The 18,823-nt window shown below is 36.0% G+C and overlaps 1 protein-coding gene across 1 annotated transcript; it reads right to left on the reverse strand.

Annotated features, from left to right (window-relative positions):
• Positions 1-2,996: 2,996 nt before the first annotated feature.
• Positions 2,997-16,806, reverse strand: LOC134661042 (LIM homeobox transcription factor 1-beta). The gene is made up of 4 exons (XM_063516940.1): positions 16,465-16,806; positions 6,579-6,780; positions 5,628-6,244; positions 2,997-3,568 (listed from the first exon to the last, which is right to left on the reverse strand). The coding sequence occupies exons 1-4, from the start codon at positions 16,553-16,555 to the stop codon at positions 3,321-3,323; spliced, it is 1,158 nt and encodes a 385-aa protein (XP_063373010.1). The 5' UTR covers positions 16,556-16,806; the 3' UTR covers positions 2,997-3,320.
• Between the last annotated feature and the right edge of the window lie 2,017 nt (positions 16,807-18,823).

Genomic DNA, 18,823 nt, shown 5'->3' on the forward strand with positions numbered 1-18,823 from the left:
AATATTAATATTAAATTCATATTATAATGTTATTAGGTGTAGTATAAATATACATTGTTTAGTGCCAATATGGTACGCAGCGAGACTATATTATTTCCTTCTTTTCTAAGGGCCACCACATACCAGTGTCTCCCTAGCGTCGACGTCTAGTCAACTCTATGGCTGCTGCTCGACGCAACCAAGAGTGCTCACTCCATACATCAGTTCAGACTATTAATTTCAGTGTCTACATCTAGCACCGAGTAGCGGAACTATCAGTACTGCTACATCTATTGTCAAGTAGCAGTACTGATAGTTCCGCTACTCGATGCTAGATGCTAATAGTCTTTTTGGCACTAAAACTGATGTATGGAGTGAGCACTCTATGTATTTTGTTCTCTATGACGCAACGTTGGCGCAACTGCGCACTTATGTAGGTACGTATGTAAGTTGAACGACTCTACCACAAGTTAAGGTACAGATCCTTCTTGGACGGTTAGTTATCATGTGGTCTTTCAAATTCTGGCAAAGGCATTTATTTGAGCGTCCCGACTTTGTTCTTAAGATGTGGATATCCAGGATATCTTTTGACGTACCTACTTTTCTCAGTGTTTAGGGGACTCCGTACCGCGAAAACTTGTACTTTGGACACTAGGCTACATGAGAAATTTTCATTTATGGTATCAATCGATCGGGTTTGTTTTTAGGATCAAATGTCTATATGGGACCCATTGCATTAAAGTTACACAAAAGTCAGAAATTGTAGTCAAAGGCCGACAGTCGCACTTCACTCGCGAAACGCCCTAAACAAAACGACAAGGGAACGTGACGTCAAGGTCTCTGGGAGCCCTACTTGTAGTATGGACAAGACAAGAAAATTGCTTTTTTGTCGGTGAAATATTGCGTTTATGTATATAGTTGCTAAACAATATTTTTTTGAAAAAACCAAAATTTTGAAACTTTCAGGTCCTGTATTTTTGTAATTTTTCAATAGTTTATTTTAATATCCACAATATTGTGATTAATTGCTCATTTGCTATCTATTTTACTAGATTTTGTTATAAAATTCAACATGTGTCATCATCCCTATTGTTGATTTCTACATACTCATGTACAGATTAATTTATTAACTTTGCCATTGGGGACGTTGTCTGGAAAAACTATAATTTTATAGAGACATTTGATGGCTGTTATACTTTTTATAAGCTAGATGAAAAAAAAGAACGTTTACTTTGTTTGTGCAGTAAGGAATAAACAACATATTATAATATGTATTTAATTCTTTATAATTCGTGATTTGGATAACATTTTAAATTGGATAATAATTTGTATTTGCTGGCACGAACTATGTCGCAAGTATCTCTACCAATTAATAGTGTAAGCTTTGTTTGTTTAGGACTATTTCAATCTTTGTAAGATTTATTTTAATGTCCATCATACCATATCATACCTTCGAATACGTACCGTACCTACATACATCTTATACCTTTAAACGAGCAATTCTTGTATATTTATTTATTTATATGTATATATATTTCGGGGATCTCGGAAACGGCTCTAACGATTTCGATGAAATTTACTATATAGGGGTTTTCGGGGGCGAAAAATCGATCTAGCTAGGTCTTATTTCTGGGAAAAGCGCATTTTTTAGTTATTATATATTATGTTTGCCGAGCAAAGCTCGGTCTCCCAGATATTAAGTATATTAAGTAAATTATATTGTGTATGTATACAGGCACTCAACTTTTTACATACAAGAGTGTTCTGTGTTAGCTTTAGAATAACCAAAGACGGGTAGAATAACCAAACCTAAATCGCTGGGCAATATTCAAAAACACTTCAATCGATATTAATGTGATATTGTATAAAATACTGAATTACCCAAGTCTTTCCAAAATAAGAGTCGAATACCAGTTATTTGCAGAAACATGCTAAGTACTACTTACATGACATCTCGTCTACAAATTTAAAAGGGTCTATAAGTTTGCAATAAAGGAATGATGTTTAGTCTAGTCTTCTTACATTCGTTTTACAACTTAACGACACAAAACAATTATTAGGTAGGTAAAAGATCTTAAGGGAAAACATACTATTTTCACTGCATTAAGCCGACTCCGAGGCATTAAGGATGATTTACGTTAGACCGGGCTGGAGCTTCCGGCGCTTTTATATGACAGACAGGTGATCACGTGATGCATTCCAAAGAAAACGAAGCTCCGGCCCGGACACGGCCCGGTCTAATGTGAGTCATCATTTAGATAAATATTACCTATTAAATCTATTGGACGCATGCTATGTATTTCATATTTTATACCTATTTAACACCATCAAAACGCTTCACGTAAAAAGCTCATGAAAATGCCAGCCCAAAAGTCTTGCGGAACCAATTCCGAGTAAATAGGCGTAGGTATCTAACTAGAGTAAATACTTTGGTACCTACCTACTTACACTACGAACTGAATTATTTTTGGTGCCTACGATTTACCTAATATCTAGCAACCATAGCATTTTTATTTTAAATAGGTAGTTGCCATCATATATTTATGAGCACATTAGCCGCTCCGATATATCTGATGGCGACTGTACAATAATTATAAAACATGAAATGAAATCTCATATAATTACCTAATGTTACAGTTAAGTAAATTTTCTGAATTGGCCTGCTGTGATATCTCCCGCTTTCTCTTTATTAATCAGTAAAATAGGTAAGTAGGTCTATTGCATGACTGTAGGTATAATAATCCAACTACAGTAAGTATTACTGCGACATACTCGCTGATGTCTACGCCCGATAGTAGTTTTGTACACTATATACAAATTCAAGATAGGTAATTACATGTATACTACATTTTGGCGCCTACAATATTATAATAATAAGATTAATAAGGTTTACCATTTTCTTGTAAATTATCATATGAAGTTATATTTCACATTGAATAAGTAAACTATGTAATTCGGCACTGAAAAAGAATGTATATGTAGGTACTAATACTCTTACTATATTAGTATCTTTTTTTTTACATTTGGTACCTACTAACATTTTTACAAATATACAGATATTGAAAGTGCACCGCTTTTATTGATCAGCATTTTGTTTTTTGGTGACATTGGCTCGGATAGATTCACTTGAATAGTTTACATCCGTTATGAACAGGCACTTCACCAACCTACGTCATAAAATATTTATCCGAGTAATAGTTATTCAAGTCCACAAGTGAATTCCATAAAGAATTGGTAGTTGCATTGAACATATTTTGGGTTTGTGCATTGGGCGCCGTGGCTGACGCGGAAGGGCCGCGGGGCCGCCTGCGGTGCCGCCGCGCCGCGCCTCCGCTCCCGAATCAGTGATCAGTACTAAAATACGAATTCTGCATAAGGTATAATTTGTCTATGGGATTCACCACCGCGCCCGTGCCTAAGTTCAGGGGCTCGTGAGCAGTGTGCCCACCGTGCTGGTGAGAGTGATGCTGGACTTCTAAGTTTTGTAAACTCATGGTGTCGGAAGCACCTTCGTCGAGTTGGTCGAAGTTGCTACCGTCTAGTGATATGTCTGAACTGCAAAAACTGTCTCCAGAATGTGCTGGATAGTCTGAAACACACAAAAAAATAAATCAATATAAGAATGACAAATTGGTTCAAAGTTAAGACGATAGTTGGACGACCGCTTCTCCATACAAACGTAGTTCCCATTTTAACCTTTTGGCCGCCGGACCTAGTCCGCAAAGACGCTCACTCACACGCCAGAGCAAATTTTAAGTAAACAACTAATAAAAAGTTTAGGGATTGCAAATAGTGATATCGATATTTACAATTTATGGTAAAAAAACTTCTCAATTTGGCTTTGTTCTTATCCAACTTTAATTTATTTCGAAAATGCCAAAAGTTAACATATTTTTTAAACACGACAATGTTAAAAATAAAGGTCTTTATCATTAAAAACGACCACTAAACAATATCGATTCATGACGTAATATCACCGCACTAGGCTGTACAAGAAGTCGTTTATACAAGACAACGGCGCGCATGGACTGTCCGCAGTGCAGACCGACAAGGACTGTTTCCGCGCGGATTAAGTAATAATAGTCTCTAGGTCAACGGCGTAAGCGCTTGTCGGTACGTAAACTTTATAAGCGTAACGTTAGAGCCGCGCATCGTGTGTCGATAATATAAATGTATGTACCGGAACTGCATTGGGGAAAATTGAATTGTCAATGAGTGAAGAACAATAATATTGGAAAAGGGTGGGGATCGGAAATGTTCGGGAATGCATGTTTCACATTCGACATGTTCCTTAGATGAGCTTCTCAGTTCCCGTATTACATCCTCCCTACCATGATAATTTTTCGTCAATTTCAAATATATAACATTCTCATAGTTAGGCGACACTGACTATATAGTCCTAGCGTCCGCCTGTACCATTCTTGTGCGAAGCGGTCACTGCAGGGTATCGCTCCCCACTACACTATCATCTTAAAATGAATCTTTTGTTCTGCAAATAAACCACAAGGACAGATTTACTTGTCTGACTCTACTATCAACAGCTGAAGAAGCTCCCTGAACTTCAGCTATAGTTAATGCCTGTCTCTCTCGTCTCGTTTTATCTAGTTACTAGTTACCACCAATTGGCATTTAACAAGTGTTCAAATGCTTAAATAAAACCAGATTTGAGATTTGATATTTATTTTGAATATTCTCATATCGAGTTAACATTCCCATCCCTAGCTGTCTTGTATACAAGACAACGGCGACGAGGAACAAGAAAAACGTTGAAATCTGGAGCAATTTTTTTGAGAGCCTTATTATAAAAGAATGGATTTCTATAGCTGCAATAAATGCAATTTTTTCTTAAACAAGGACCTAAAACATTGACATGAGTGTAAAAAAAATTATAATTGATATTTTTTCCACATTTACCGAGCGGTTGAATTTTTGTCTTGTATACAAGACAGCGGCGCCAGTGTATCGTTCTATCGTTGTCTTGTATACATTCCAACGGCGGTCAAAGGGTTAATCCCCCCTCCTCTACTTTACTGGAACCCAGTCATTAGTAAATGTAAGTGAAATCAAATATAACCGGTTGATAAATCGAACATCCTGAGTGTTGTGTGCCGATCGGGTGACATCCCTAGTGCGCAAAACGTTCAAGTTAATAAACAAGACCAAGTGCGGGTAGTTCGAAAAACTCACGCGCGTAGAAGATGTTGATGTCAACTTTAGTCAGTCTTCTCCGAAACCTCGAAACGTCGGAGGTAAATTTGAAAGCTTAATTTTACGCAATTTAAGTCCCGTCGTTGTGAATAATAAAGAGTAAAAATCGTGGAAGTATAAATCAGTGATTTTCCAAAAAGTCAATATCCAGAGAGGAAAATGGGGACTAGATTTGTATGGAGAACCGGTCATCCCCTTTCTTCTTAAGGTGTTATGGGGCCTTCATTTATTTAACATAGGTATCTTTGAAATGCTTGGAGCAGTAGAAGGGGCGGTTTTTGGGGTACCTACCGAGTGTAGGTATATTTTATGCTGAACTTTCATTTTATTTGAAAATGTGTTCCGATTTTTCAACTACTTCTGCGGAATTAATAAATGGAAATGTTCTGTAGTTCTAAACCGATTTATTCTTATTCAGTTAATTTTTTTGGTAGACTTACCATCGGGTGAGTACGGCAGGTTTGGATTAAGGGGTTGGCTAGACGCTGAATACGATCCGTCAAGCCCTAAGTAGTTCCCATGCTCGCTCGACGGAGATTCCTGTTTGATACTTTTCTCATCCTTATCTTTATCTTTGTCATTATTTTTATCTCCCTCTTGTTTTGCTTTTCTTTGGATTTTTTTCATTTTAGCTCTCTGGTTTTGAAACCATACTTGTACTACTCGCACGCTCAAGCCAGTGTCTTTTGCGAGAGCTTCTCTAACTTTGCGGCACGGTTTAGGACTGACTTCAAATGACGCTTTGAACTGCCTCCTTTGGGCAGATGTTAAAATAGTGCGAGGACGCTTCGGTCCTCGGCGTCCGTCCCGCGGACGCTCCGAGTCGTCTATAATCATATCGTCTTCTGCATGCTGCATCAGATACATTTCTTTTTCAAAGTCTTGTCGACAAAATATTTGTCCCGCCCTTATCACGTACTGTTCGCCTTTTTGAAGAGGTTGACAGCACATGACGCATACGAAGCACTGAATGTGGAAAACGTACTGTTGAGCTCGCATGACCATTTCTTGTGGAAGGAGGCGATCACCGCATCTCGTGCATTTAACTCCAAACAACCTAAAGGACAAACATGAATTGATACTAATGAAATTCCACTTGGACTAAACTAATTATGACATACAGAAATAATAAAATTACTGAAAACAATCGCATAGTTCGCATTGCATTGAAATTCGCGGGCACCTCGCAATAATGCTTACGCTTAAAGTTAACAAACGTAAATCTATATTACCTAATAATTATAATATTTTCCAGCCTTAGTAGCACGGTCGCATTTATATCGTTTGTCACCATGCCTGTCACGTTCTAACAAGTATGTAAGTGCGAAAGTGACGGGCATAGTGATAGTCGATAAAAATGGAACTATGCTGAGCCCGTTGTCAGTGTTTACCTGTCGTAGTCGGGTTTGCAGTAGAGCTTGGCGTTGCGCGTGAAGCAGGTGTGCGCGAGCGGGCAGCCACACACGCAGCAGCTGAGGCAGTGCTCGTGCCACGACAGCTCTCCGACCCGCATCAGGTATCTGTCTTGTATCTTTTGTCCGCATCCCTCGCAGATTTCCACTATTTTTTCCCGTTTGATACTTGCGCTGAGTTCTGGAAATAGGAAGCCTAAGTTAATAGCTTCTTGAAGGTAAAGTATATGCGATAGATCAAAATGACTAGCATGTGATATGATGTGATAAATGTTTATGCGTTAGAAAATAATCTTGATCATTATCTATCATTATAGTCACGACATTTTCAAAATAGATTATTATAATTTATTAACAAGTTTTCATGAATGTTACAAGAAAGTATTAAATATAAGAATTCGCGAAAGCAACATTAGGAATAGTTTGATTATTTGTTGAAATAAAAATTCATACATGGACTTAATTGTCTTAATTGCACATCCAAAATTAATGATCACCAGCGGGCTCAGCACGGTTCCATTTTTATCGCCTATCACTATGCCCGTCACTTTCGCACTTACATACTTGTTAGAACGTGACAGACATGGTGATAAACGATAAAAATGCGACCGTGCTATAGCACAAATATCTAACACGATCTTATTTGTAGAGCCATCAGAGCGTGTCACATTTTAGGTGGCCTTAGAAGAGTAACATAATATGTAGATTAAATCATCATCTTCCTCGCGTTATCCCGGCATTTTTGCCACGGCTCATGGGAGCTTGGGGTCCGCTTGACAACCAATCCCAAGAATTGACGTAGGCACTAGTTTTTACGTAAGCGACTACCATCTGACCTTCCAACCCAGAGGGGAAACTAGGCCTTATTAGGATTAGTCCGGTTTCTTCACGATGTTTTCCTTCACCGAAAAGCGACAGTACCTAAATATCCAATGATATTTCGTACATAAGTTCCGAAAAACTCATTGGTACGAGCCGGGGTTTGAACCCGCGACCTCCGGATTGAAAGTCGCACGCTCTTACCGCTAGGCCACCAGCGCTCATAATATGTACATGAAATAATAAATAATAAGTGATGTAAAGCCGAAACATGGTGGCAACACCAGTTGACTTCTCACAAGAATACAGCGTGTAAATCCAATTCCTACGGGCGAATATTTAAACGGTGGTTAGCATAAGACCTAAGAAGTATAGGTAGTTATTCAGATAAATTTTGCTTAGAAATACATGGACTAAATTACCCGTACAAAAGAATTCGGGCCGCAATATAAAGCAACACACAAGTTACGAGGTTAGACCAAGAAAGGTCTGCAAGGATTTAGATAGCACACGCAGTGCATGTATTATTTATACTAATGTAATTTCATGTCATCTTTTTGCAGTACATTGCTGGTCAGTAAATTTAAAAAAAATTACGGGGTCACAATTACAGCTTGGCAAAAAAGAGTAGAAATTAAAAAGTGACAACACTGTAGTGTCATCACGTTTTCTTATACATGGTGTCTCTGACCATGGGGCTTTAAATCCAGGGCTTGATTTTACTCCCTAAACTGAGCTACTTTTACTATGGGACCAACCCTAAAATCGGGGATTTTTTTTTTTGCTTTTCTATAGATAACGTCGACATCTGATCAGCCAAAATGTATGAAAAAGTCAAAAAAAATTTTCGGCATTTCGGGGTTGGTGCCATAATTAAAGTAGCTCAGTTTAGCGAGTAGAATCGAGCCCTGGATATAAAGCCCCTTGGTCAGAGACACCCTGTATAAATTGGTTTGAAAGGGGCGACACTACAATGTTGCCACTTTTTAATTTCTACTCTTTTTTGCCAAGCTGTAGGTAAATGTAGGTACCTTAAAAAAACTTCTAAATTAATGATTACACGGATAAATTCTATATCTGGTTTAATTTATTGCTCGTATTGGACTTAATGGCATAACGACAGATAGGGAAAAACGACGATCATCAACTGATTAAGTTAGCAGTAGTTTATGAATAACGCCATAAGTTCTTATTCCCGAAATCATCCCGTAAGCTAGCGTCTAAAAAGGGGGGTGGAAGTCTGTAAAGGAGAATCATCATACGCACTATTATACTTTTATCATTTAACTTTTCGTAAGAAACAAATATAGATTGTGCATTTTTGACCAATTAGGCATCCCTTCAGTATGGGGGTGAAAAGAGGATGGAAATACCTATGTAGGTATGCAGCATTATTGTATTTATCTAGTTAAGATTGTCATTCTCTTCCATTGGACAGGCATTGCCTAGTGTGGAGGTCAGTAAAAACTGTATCCAAGTGAATATTTTTCGGAAATACATAAACGATTTTTATTTTTTATTTTATTTATTTAAATAAAAATCAGATAGGTAAAAAAAAACTACCAAAATTACTAATTCCACGCAGATAAAGTCGCAGGCAAAAGCTAGTATGAAAATGAAGTTGTAGTTACCTATTTTTTTTATAATTATCTGCGACGGTGAATAAAACTGGCTGCTGCAAGGCTCTTTGTTAAGTACACGATGAATACTGTGCAACTGTGCATCTCTTTTTGGCTCGCCAGTGCGAAGGGGAAGGCCGTTGCGAGTTGCGCCTTTATGGATGTAAGTTATCACTTTGAAATGAATGTTTTGGCAGGTAATATTTTTTTAATTTTAAAATCTAGGGTTATATTTTTAATGCTTAAAACCTGTGTATGTATAAGTTGTCAATTGATTTATCGATTACTCTATATGACACTAAAATTAAGGTATATATTGAGGGGTTTATCGAGTCGTTTGAACCTGTTAATTGTCGTAGACTAGACTTAAGAGCAATCAGATATAAGGTATTGCATTAGCTCTTTAAGTAACAAAATGTATTAATACTTATCCACAGCTTTTCACAGAAGCGTGCTTGTCAAGTAGCAAGTTAATGCAGAAAAGATGTGAACATTTTAACTAAGATAGATTCTAAAAAACGTAAGTCAAAGGAGAAATAGCATAGCGTTGGGAGCAAAATATAAAGCAGAGGCGCCTCAAAGCCCTCCTTGGAATGGTAGGGATGCAGGGGGGCCCGCCCAGAGGGAGGGGCGTGTCCCGGTCACCCGGGTCACGGCACCGTGCTCGAACAAAATGCCGGCGGGAAGCTGCTCTTTCGAGGTTACCATTTTCTATAATAATCATCCACAAGTCAGTTTTCTCGCCATTGAATCTAGGACTACGTAATATTAGTTTACTCATTTTCCTTCCGTTAATTTTGACAGTCGGATGAACATTTTAGAAGATTACAGAACCAGAGATTCTAAACCTTTTGTGTGAAGTTGTACTGCAAACAACTGGGCTGGGGATGTACCGACCTTATTTACAATCCGGCCTTATTTATAGTCGACGATTAAGTAGTCAGTAAAAAAAGCCGATTAGTCGGCACTTTGTTTGTGACAGAAATCAGGACAAAAATATATAAACAGCCAACTGTTACCGTAGGCTCTATAGGTACCTTATTTAGTCAAATATCTAGTTACCCATAGAGTGCATACGAACACTTTTGTTCAGTCAAGTGTAAAAAATATGGGTCCATAATACGATTTACTCAGAAATATGTCCCGTAGTTCTTAATTCGCTTACGTAAGGGCTATGGGACATATTTTTAAGTATGAAATCATACAAGGCATACTTGTAATTTTAACATGTACCAGCACAATTTTCATGCCAGAGTTATGAATGAGGTATTTTACATTATTTCGATCTGTAATAACAAATTCAGGTACCTATCATAGATTGACGAATCCAGCAACATAGAAACTAGTTTGATGTATTCAAAAGGTACTTTAATACAATATACAGCACGTAGCGGCCCCCTTTTTTGAATATATTTCGTTAAATTTAAATAATCACAATTATTTATCAGTGGCGCTAGTGTGCACGTTGATGGGCTCTTAATTATTTTGTGCTAGACGTAGAAAAAAATTAGGAAGGTACGAATCGAAAACCATGACATGGACATGTCGAGTCCATCGATATTCCCGCAACTATCGGCCCGATTCGAACTTTTCCCAAACGTTTACCAAACAAAAACGTCACTTTTGACACTGAGATATCTAATCCCAGTCTAATCCATATTATTATTATCGTATCTAGACGTAATATTTGACGACAACGAAGATTCGATCTTAAACTACGAATCGGGCCGTGTAATGTACAGTCGCCATCAGATATATTTTTTATCTTTTGCACCTGACTGCGACTTGTTTGCAGACCAGTCATACACTTTTTAAAGATTGTTTACGTTTTTGCGAATCAACATAGGTAGCTTATTAATTTCTGTCATATTTATCTTATAATTTTATTACCTATAGCTTTATTATTACTCACTTAATTTTACAGCGCATTGGCGCCCCTTAGCTGTAATGCTGTAAAGTTTTATTTCAAAAAATATCATTTTAAATATCAATATATCGGAGTGCCCAAGGTGCTCACAAATATCTGAACACGCCTCTATTTTCAAGACGTTAGTGTGTGTGTTCAGATATTGTGAACACTAGGCTTAGGACTTTTCGTAGCATACCGTGATTCTAAAATCCTTGGAGCCGCCATATGCGAAATTTTCGAAGTCGAAGTCAAAGTCAAAGTCAATTAAATATAATGATTTATACATACTGTCACATCGTTACTGAGTTCATTTTAATCGAACGTAATTATTTTTATCATAAGCCTATATAATAATACTAATTACTGATCACATGTGATGCAACAATATTATTTATCTAGTTATACATCCTTTTTAATGCCCATCACTGTCATAACTTGTCGCTGTAAAATATACATCACATAAGGAACAATGAACACTATATTTTTCTTCATTATATTTTAATTCCTTATATGGCTCTATACAGTATTTAATCTCGGAAGTTGTAATATTATTCATTTTAAATAAAACCAAAAACCAATTTGAACTCTACACGCTCACTAAACACGGCACTAAAGAGGATGTATAACTAGATAAATAATATTGTTGCATCACATGTGATCAGTAATTAGTATTATTACATAGGTTTATGATAAAATTAATTACTTTCGATTAAAATGAACTCAGTAACGATGTGACAGTGTATAAATAATTATATTTAATATGATATCATACTTTTTGACTTTGACTTCGAAAATTTCGCATATGGCGGCTCCAAGGATTTTAAAACCACGGTAGGCTACGAAAAATCCTAAGCCTAGTGAACACCTTGGCCGCTCCGATATATCTGATGGCGACTGTACATACTAAAGCATTTTTTTCTTTCGTTGCATTAAGCATAGATAATTAAGTAAGCTTAGTGTGCTCACTCCATACATAAGTTTCCTAAGTTGTATGGGAAAACGTACTACTAATAAGTTTAAAACTCGCTTAAAACTTATTATAGGTAAACCAGAACTTTGGGAGTATTGTCAAGAGGGCGCTCGTTTTGAATTTTATATAGCAACAATTTGTATAGTGGGGACAATGGAAATTGGCAGATGATTTTTGTTTTATTCCGACAACTTTAATAAGTGCGAAGTTTGATGTTTGGATATTTCTTCGGTTTTTACGCTTAAATGGCTGACTCGATTTAGATAAAATGAATAGCATAAAGTCAATTTTCTTTTTTTGTTTTCTTTTTTTTAGGTTTGGTCGTTTAATTACGCCCTTCGCTAGCAATCCGTGATACCGATGCATGCGATACACCTAATACACAAATCAAATGATTACAAGACATCAACCAAATCGTGACGACCTGACTATAGTGACATTTATCCATAAGTTTGAAACTTACCCGTCAATTCAGATGCTAATTTCGTTATGTTTTCTAATGGAAGAAATTTCTCTCCCGCACGTTTTTTTTCCAATAAATAACTGTATAGACTATTTACAACTTTTTTCTCTGTAAAATCTAAAACTTTCGGCATGATTATTGCTGTCTAATAATAATTCACACGAAACTAGACAAAGCAATGTTTACATTGTCAATATTGACAACTATCATAGAGGGTAATTGTTGCCATTGCTAGAAATTAGTACCAACAAATTTCCGTAACATGGCGCGTGGCATGGCTCAATAGATCCTGGTTCACCTATAAGTACAAATACGTTTTGGCAACTTTCCTTTAAATTTATTATAAATGGTTTTTTTTTTATGTATGGAGTGAGCATTCTAAACTTCCTTAATTCTCTATGCTTTAAGTATTACTAATAGGTAATCTATCTATCTAATACCTTTAAATGAGCAATTCTTGTTTATTTATTTATTTATATATTATAGGACTTTCTTACACAAATTGACTATAAGCCCCACAGGAAGCTCAAGAAGGTTTGTGTTGTGGGTACTCAGACAACGATATATAAAATATACAAATACTTAAATACATAAGAAAACAACCATGACTCAGGAACAGATATCTGTGCTCATCACACAAATAAATGCCCTTACTGGGATTCGAACCCAGGACCGCGGCTTCACAGGCAGGGTCACTACCCACTAGGCCAGACCGGTCGTCAAATATATATATATATTTCGGGGATCTCGGAAACGGCTCTAACGATTTCGATGAAATTTGGTATATAGGGGTTTCCGGGGGCGAAAAATCGATCTAGCTAGGTCTTATCTCTGGGGAAACGCGCATTTCCGAGTTATTATATGTTTTCCGAGCGAAGCTCGGTCACCCAGATATTGAGACTTATAAGCGATATAAAAACTGAACAAACTCGAATCATTAATTAGGTAGGTACGTTACATCTTTGATCATCTTTAGATAAATCTTAAGGTTCAGAGAGTTATGTTTATTAAAAATCGTAGCGCTTATTCAGATCACAATACGGTTGCCAAACATTTAATTCCGAGTATTACCATCTTGAGGCCTTCTAGTAACTTCATCGAATTGAATCCTGATTTTTTGACTTCCGCTTGATTACTTTTTTACTTAAAACTCAAAAACATGATATGTATCCGCAATCCCGGGCACGCACATCCATCTCGCTCACGCTTACGCTCAGTGACAGTGAGAGAAGAACCCGGGCCTACATTAAGGTTTTATTTCATAACGAATAACCTTAGTTAGAAATTTATTCTAAGCTGAATAACCTAAGTTCTTTAAACTTCTTTTAGCCCGTATAATATTTAAAAATTGTGAGTATAAATATTTATTAAATAATTTAATTGAGAAGTTAATTAATTCTTATCTTAAGAAAGTTTCCTGACGAATATCAGTAGTATAATTAATAATCTACAGCATTCAAGATACCTACTATTAGTGTACCGCACAAAATTTGTTCGCGGTACACTTATGGGATCACATCGGGTTTGCAAATCAGTTAAATTAAATGTGTTGTTTTTTTATATCGTATGATTTTTTTACCACATAATTACCTACTCTAAAACATTTAAATACCTAGGGAACCCCAATCAATTATCAGCATCACACGCACACAGATATGATGTCTGAAATCATCGAAATTGACTTACTGCTATTTTTATTACAAAATTAACAAATTAATTATACTTGTTCCTCATTGAAATAACCACTAAATGTTCTTAAGCTTAACTAACAGAATTAATGAAAATAAAGTTTAGGTTATTGTAGCCTAATTTTAACAACAAGGATTGACTGATTGACTAAACTTATGGGATTATAATAGTATTTTATGCAACCGTTGTTTAAGAGAGGTCAAAAAAGGCGAGTGGCGTGAGTAACAATTTGAGGCGAAGCCGAAAATTGTTAATAAAGACGCCACGAGTATTTTTTGAATCAGTTAAACAACGTTGCATACAATGTTTTTTCTACGACCAAGCACTTACTTTGAAATAAAATTGTAAAAACAAATACTTATTTTTAATTCAAGAAGTAGCAAAAATGAAGGGTACGGGCGGGAAAAGAATGAATGAATGAAATAAAAAAACATGTCTATGGTTCACTTAATTGTCAGAGATGACATTTAAAATAAGGTTTGCAACACTGTATTTCATTCAATATTTTTTAAGTGGTCATTACACGAAGTATCGTAAAATCGCCAAAAAGATACTGCGTGTATGCACAAATTCTTTTTTGGGGAATAGACTAAAGACTTGTCTTGACAACTATAAGGTAGGGTTTTAAAGGTGTGTGCACGACCCTTTAAATGACAATTAAAAGTACGGGAGTAGAAAAAAGATATTTCTAGAACCTTAATTCAATACCTACGTAGCGATGCTGCGCTACGGTATGCTACGCGCCGTACTACAAGCGACGGCGCGGCGGCCGTAGAGGCTCTACGCGCTCTTATTTCTGCTTGGTGCTACAAAAAATAGGAAAATCGATTCGAAGAATCTACTCGTATGTTGAGAATTTTACGATTTTTTAAATGTCGAGTAGTAATTATTTATTTACAGTTTATTCGTAAATAGATACACCATAGTTATTCATTATTCTCAAAATAAACAACTTGACGTATTGATAACATGATAAAATTGACAGTGGATTGTATTATAAGAATAATTAAATAGGTATTAAATTACCATGTTCATATACATTCTTTGCTCTCATTCGCGTTAAAACTCAGTGTCATTCTCTGAGAATATGTCTGCGGTTGCGTCTATTTCCACGGCTCCCTTTATCGCGGACATTAGACCGCAGACAGACATATTTTTGAGAATGACCGCCAATCGTCCTAAAGTAGGTAGTATAATTATACTTACTTATTACCTACAATGGAATTTAATTCATTATTAGGCAAATGAAGCAGGTCGATTTAAAAAGAAAAAAAATCAATTATATTTTCTAATACCTTTGATTCAATTGAGACTGCCGATTTACAATAGTTTTAATCAGTGCAACATTGAAATACTAGATGGAAAGTCGCACCTATACCTACATGAAATTACTGACCTTTATCTCAATCAGTATAGGTTGTAGGTATTGTATTAGATTGCCTACCTAGAGTAAGTTACTTTTAAAATAAATAATTGATTTATTTATGCATCTAATATTTATCTGACCACTTATCGCAGTTTACATACTAGCAATAATTTAGATAGAGTTCAACCAAACTTGAAATACCTACGCCATTGTTTTATGCTTAAATAAATCTAAATGTATCGACCAATGCTGCTTAGGGTTTGTACCTAACGTCCATTGAATCCTGAATCCGATATAATGAAACTATTTAGTAGGTACCTATACAATTATTTAGTTGCAGATCTGACAGGCCTTCTGTAAGGTAATCGTAACCATAGAGAAATATAGTAAGACAAGAGTGCTCACTCCATACATCAGTTAGACTATTAATTTCAGTGTCTACATCTAGCATCGAGTAGCGGAACTATCAGTACTGCTACATCTATTGTCAAGTAGGAGTACTGATAGTTCCGCTACTCGATGCTAGATGCTAATAGTCTTTTTGGTACTAAAACTGATGTATGGAGTGAGCAATCTATGTATTTTTTCTCTATGACGTAACTTAAGTTTCAAGATGACATGTACTGGTACCGCGTCGAGCACCTAGGTACGTTTAAGTACCTTACGTACTTTTGGAGCCGCATTACTTAATACAAACCCGACTAAGATGCGTGTATTTTGTTTAAGAATATAGTTATAAGTTATACTTATATGTGTATTACGAGTATATAGGTATAATTTAAAGGTTTTGGATGTGCAATACGTGGATAAACGTATAAAAACGTGGAAATACGTGGACCTAATATTTAGATTTTAACAACAATCAATCAAATCATTTTAGCAGGCAACATAATGATATTCAGTTATACACAAAATCTGATTGTGTACTATATTATGATAAGTTCAATATATTTAATGTCATAGTCGCATATAAAATGTTAAGGTTGCAAGCTATGCTAGGATACAGAGGTAGTGAGGTGTCGGTACTGACCTGTCCTGCCCGAGCACGAGAGCGGCGGCTGCATCCCGTCTTGCATCAATCCCGCGTTCATATTTGTGTAAAATTCCAACATTTTGTCCATACAGACGTCACAGCACCCCGAGACACTCGCGCCGCGCCGGCCCGACTCACAATGGCGAGTCTGACTATCTTCGACCCACGCCGCGGCGCCTCTCTCTGTCCCCCTTCATCCCACCCGACCAATCACGAGGCCCCCATTACGAATAACTCCGCCTTTATCATCCGTAACCCAACCTACCCAATACAGATCAAAGCTATGATATTTGCCGCTTGGCTGAAACGGCACCAACAAATCGTATTTATTCGTTTGAAAAAAGCCTGTGTTTCGCACCAGACAGCGAATGGTGATAGCGGTGATGTCACTGAATTTACTGTATTTTTACAATGGAACGGCTATCGTTACTGTGAGACTTATTTTTGACAAACTATTCGTACTATTCTTGGAAATGTTCATACGGAATTATTGGAAAATAGAATAATAGAATGGAGAGAAAAAGGCATCGAATCTACTGTGTTAAGTATGGTAGTCTTAAACGTAGGACCCTATCTTTAATTAGTAACTTTCCACGATAAATTCCCCAATAAAGCATTCTTATTGAGACGTGCCTAATTTAAAAACATACCATATCTTAGTACTTATCTGATTTCAGGATCTTGCAAGTATTCTCCAGTTGTCGAGTTAAATTATTTAAGTCAAAAATCAAACGGATCAGACACCAAGTTCCATCCCAATTTTCAATCACTGTCAACTTTCAGACACCTTGGTCCGCAACAAAGATAGGTACATAAGTTGACGTAAATCTCCTTATACATTAAGTAAAAGCTAGGTTTTATAGTAAGTGCCTATAATATATAGAACACGTAGTTTATCTAATATTTTTAACATTTAGTATCAAAATTAATTTTTCCAATGTAATTATGATTTTATTAGTATTTTTAGATGTCAGTGTAAAGAGTGAAAATTAAACTAATTGTATGTTAAAGAATATCAAATGTATCTATGATTTTCATGCGCATAAATAGGTAAAGTAAAACAGGTCCAGTATTATTCACCTTACAACCATCCCCGCCCTCCCCCGCGCCCCATGCCAATTTTCATTAAATTCATTCAGCCGTGTGCTACACGTAATAGGATACGGCATATTTTTTATTAATAGCATGTACTCCGTTAAATTATAAATTTAGTAATCCTACATATGTATGCATATATCTGCTTCTGACTTTCTCGTCATTTTTCAGACCCATAAGGTACCTACTACTGGTACAGTCAAGGTTCAATAATACTAGCAATAAAAATGTAATCTTAAAGTTTGCTTTTCATAGTGCATGAACTTCAGAAGTGCTAACTAGTTAAATGAATTCAATCAACCAATCAAGTGGCCAGTTATTAGCAGCTTAATTACTTAAAAATGGATTGGGTGAAACACAGATTGTTATTAGGTACTTATACTGAATTCAGACTAGATATTTTTTATCCTGTAATTCATCCCCAGAGGGAAATGCGGGTTGTATAGTTTAAAAGTATTGTACGAGAGCACTAAAAAAAAAAAAAAGAGTTATTATTAAAAAAAAAGAGTTATTATAAAAAAAAAGAGTTATTATTAAAAAAAAAGAGTTATTATTTAAAAAAAATTGAGTTATTATTTAAAAAAAAAGAGTTATTATTTAAAAAAAAAGAGTTATTATTGTAAATGAAAACATACCTCTTTCAATCAAGATGATCGGAACTTGTATCTTTAAAAAAAATAAAGCAGTTGTATTATACTCATAAGCCTATAGACAAATCATTCAAATGACATTGCTTTAGATATCACTGTCAGTCATTTAATTGACACATTTAAGTGCAGTACGGATATGATGGTCGTTCTTGTCTACGTGACAGCGTGATAAAACGGTGTCCGTCACTTTCTTTCCCACGGTGTTAAACAGTGACAGTTATTTTATCACGTGGATAAAGATGGATAAAGCTATCCATAATAGGCTGGCTGGAGTAGAAAAAATAGTTTAATTGAACTAAAAAAACTATACTTATGGTAAAATAAATCCCAACCTATGTATGTCGACAAACTAAGTAGGTACCTATCTAGAATTACCAAAATCTTTCCATTTGTTCCTGGCAGTGGCAAGCATTCCAATTTTTTTAAACTGTTTTCTACTCGAATTCATGAGACGGATACATCAGTCATATCTTACAAAAAAATCTCCTAAAAAAACATTGCGTGATGTAGTTCTATATTTTTATGTATGTTGTTTGGAGTCCTTGGAGGAATGTGCAACTATATTTTGCAAGCAAAAAAAAGTTGTGCTCCCTTCGAAATTTGCAAAAATC

This window comes from Cydia amplana, chromosome Z (assembly GCF_948474715.1).
Source record: "Cydia amplana chromosome Z, ilCydAmpl1.1, whole genome shotgun sequence".
Lineage (NCBI taxonomy): Eukaryota > Metazoa > Arthropoda > Insecta > Lepidoptera > Tortricidae > Cydia > Cydia amplana.

Excerpts from the sequence above, each read along its gene's own strand:
- LOC134661042 (XM_063516940.1), bottom strand. The coding sequence starts at position 16,555 with ATGGACAAAATGTTGGAATTTTACACAAATATGAACGCGGGATTGATG. Across the intron at positions 6,245-6,578 it reads TGCAAACCCGACTACGACAG|GTTGTTTGGAGTTAAATGCA; the intron begins GTAAACACTGAC and ends TTTGTCCTTTAG. Across the intron at positions 3,569-5,627 it reads CCTGCCGTACTCACCCGATG|ACTATCCAGCACATTCTGGA; the intron begins GTAAGTCTACCA and ends TGTGTGTTTCAG.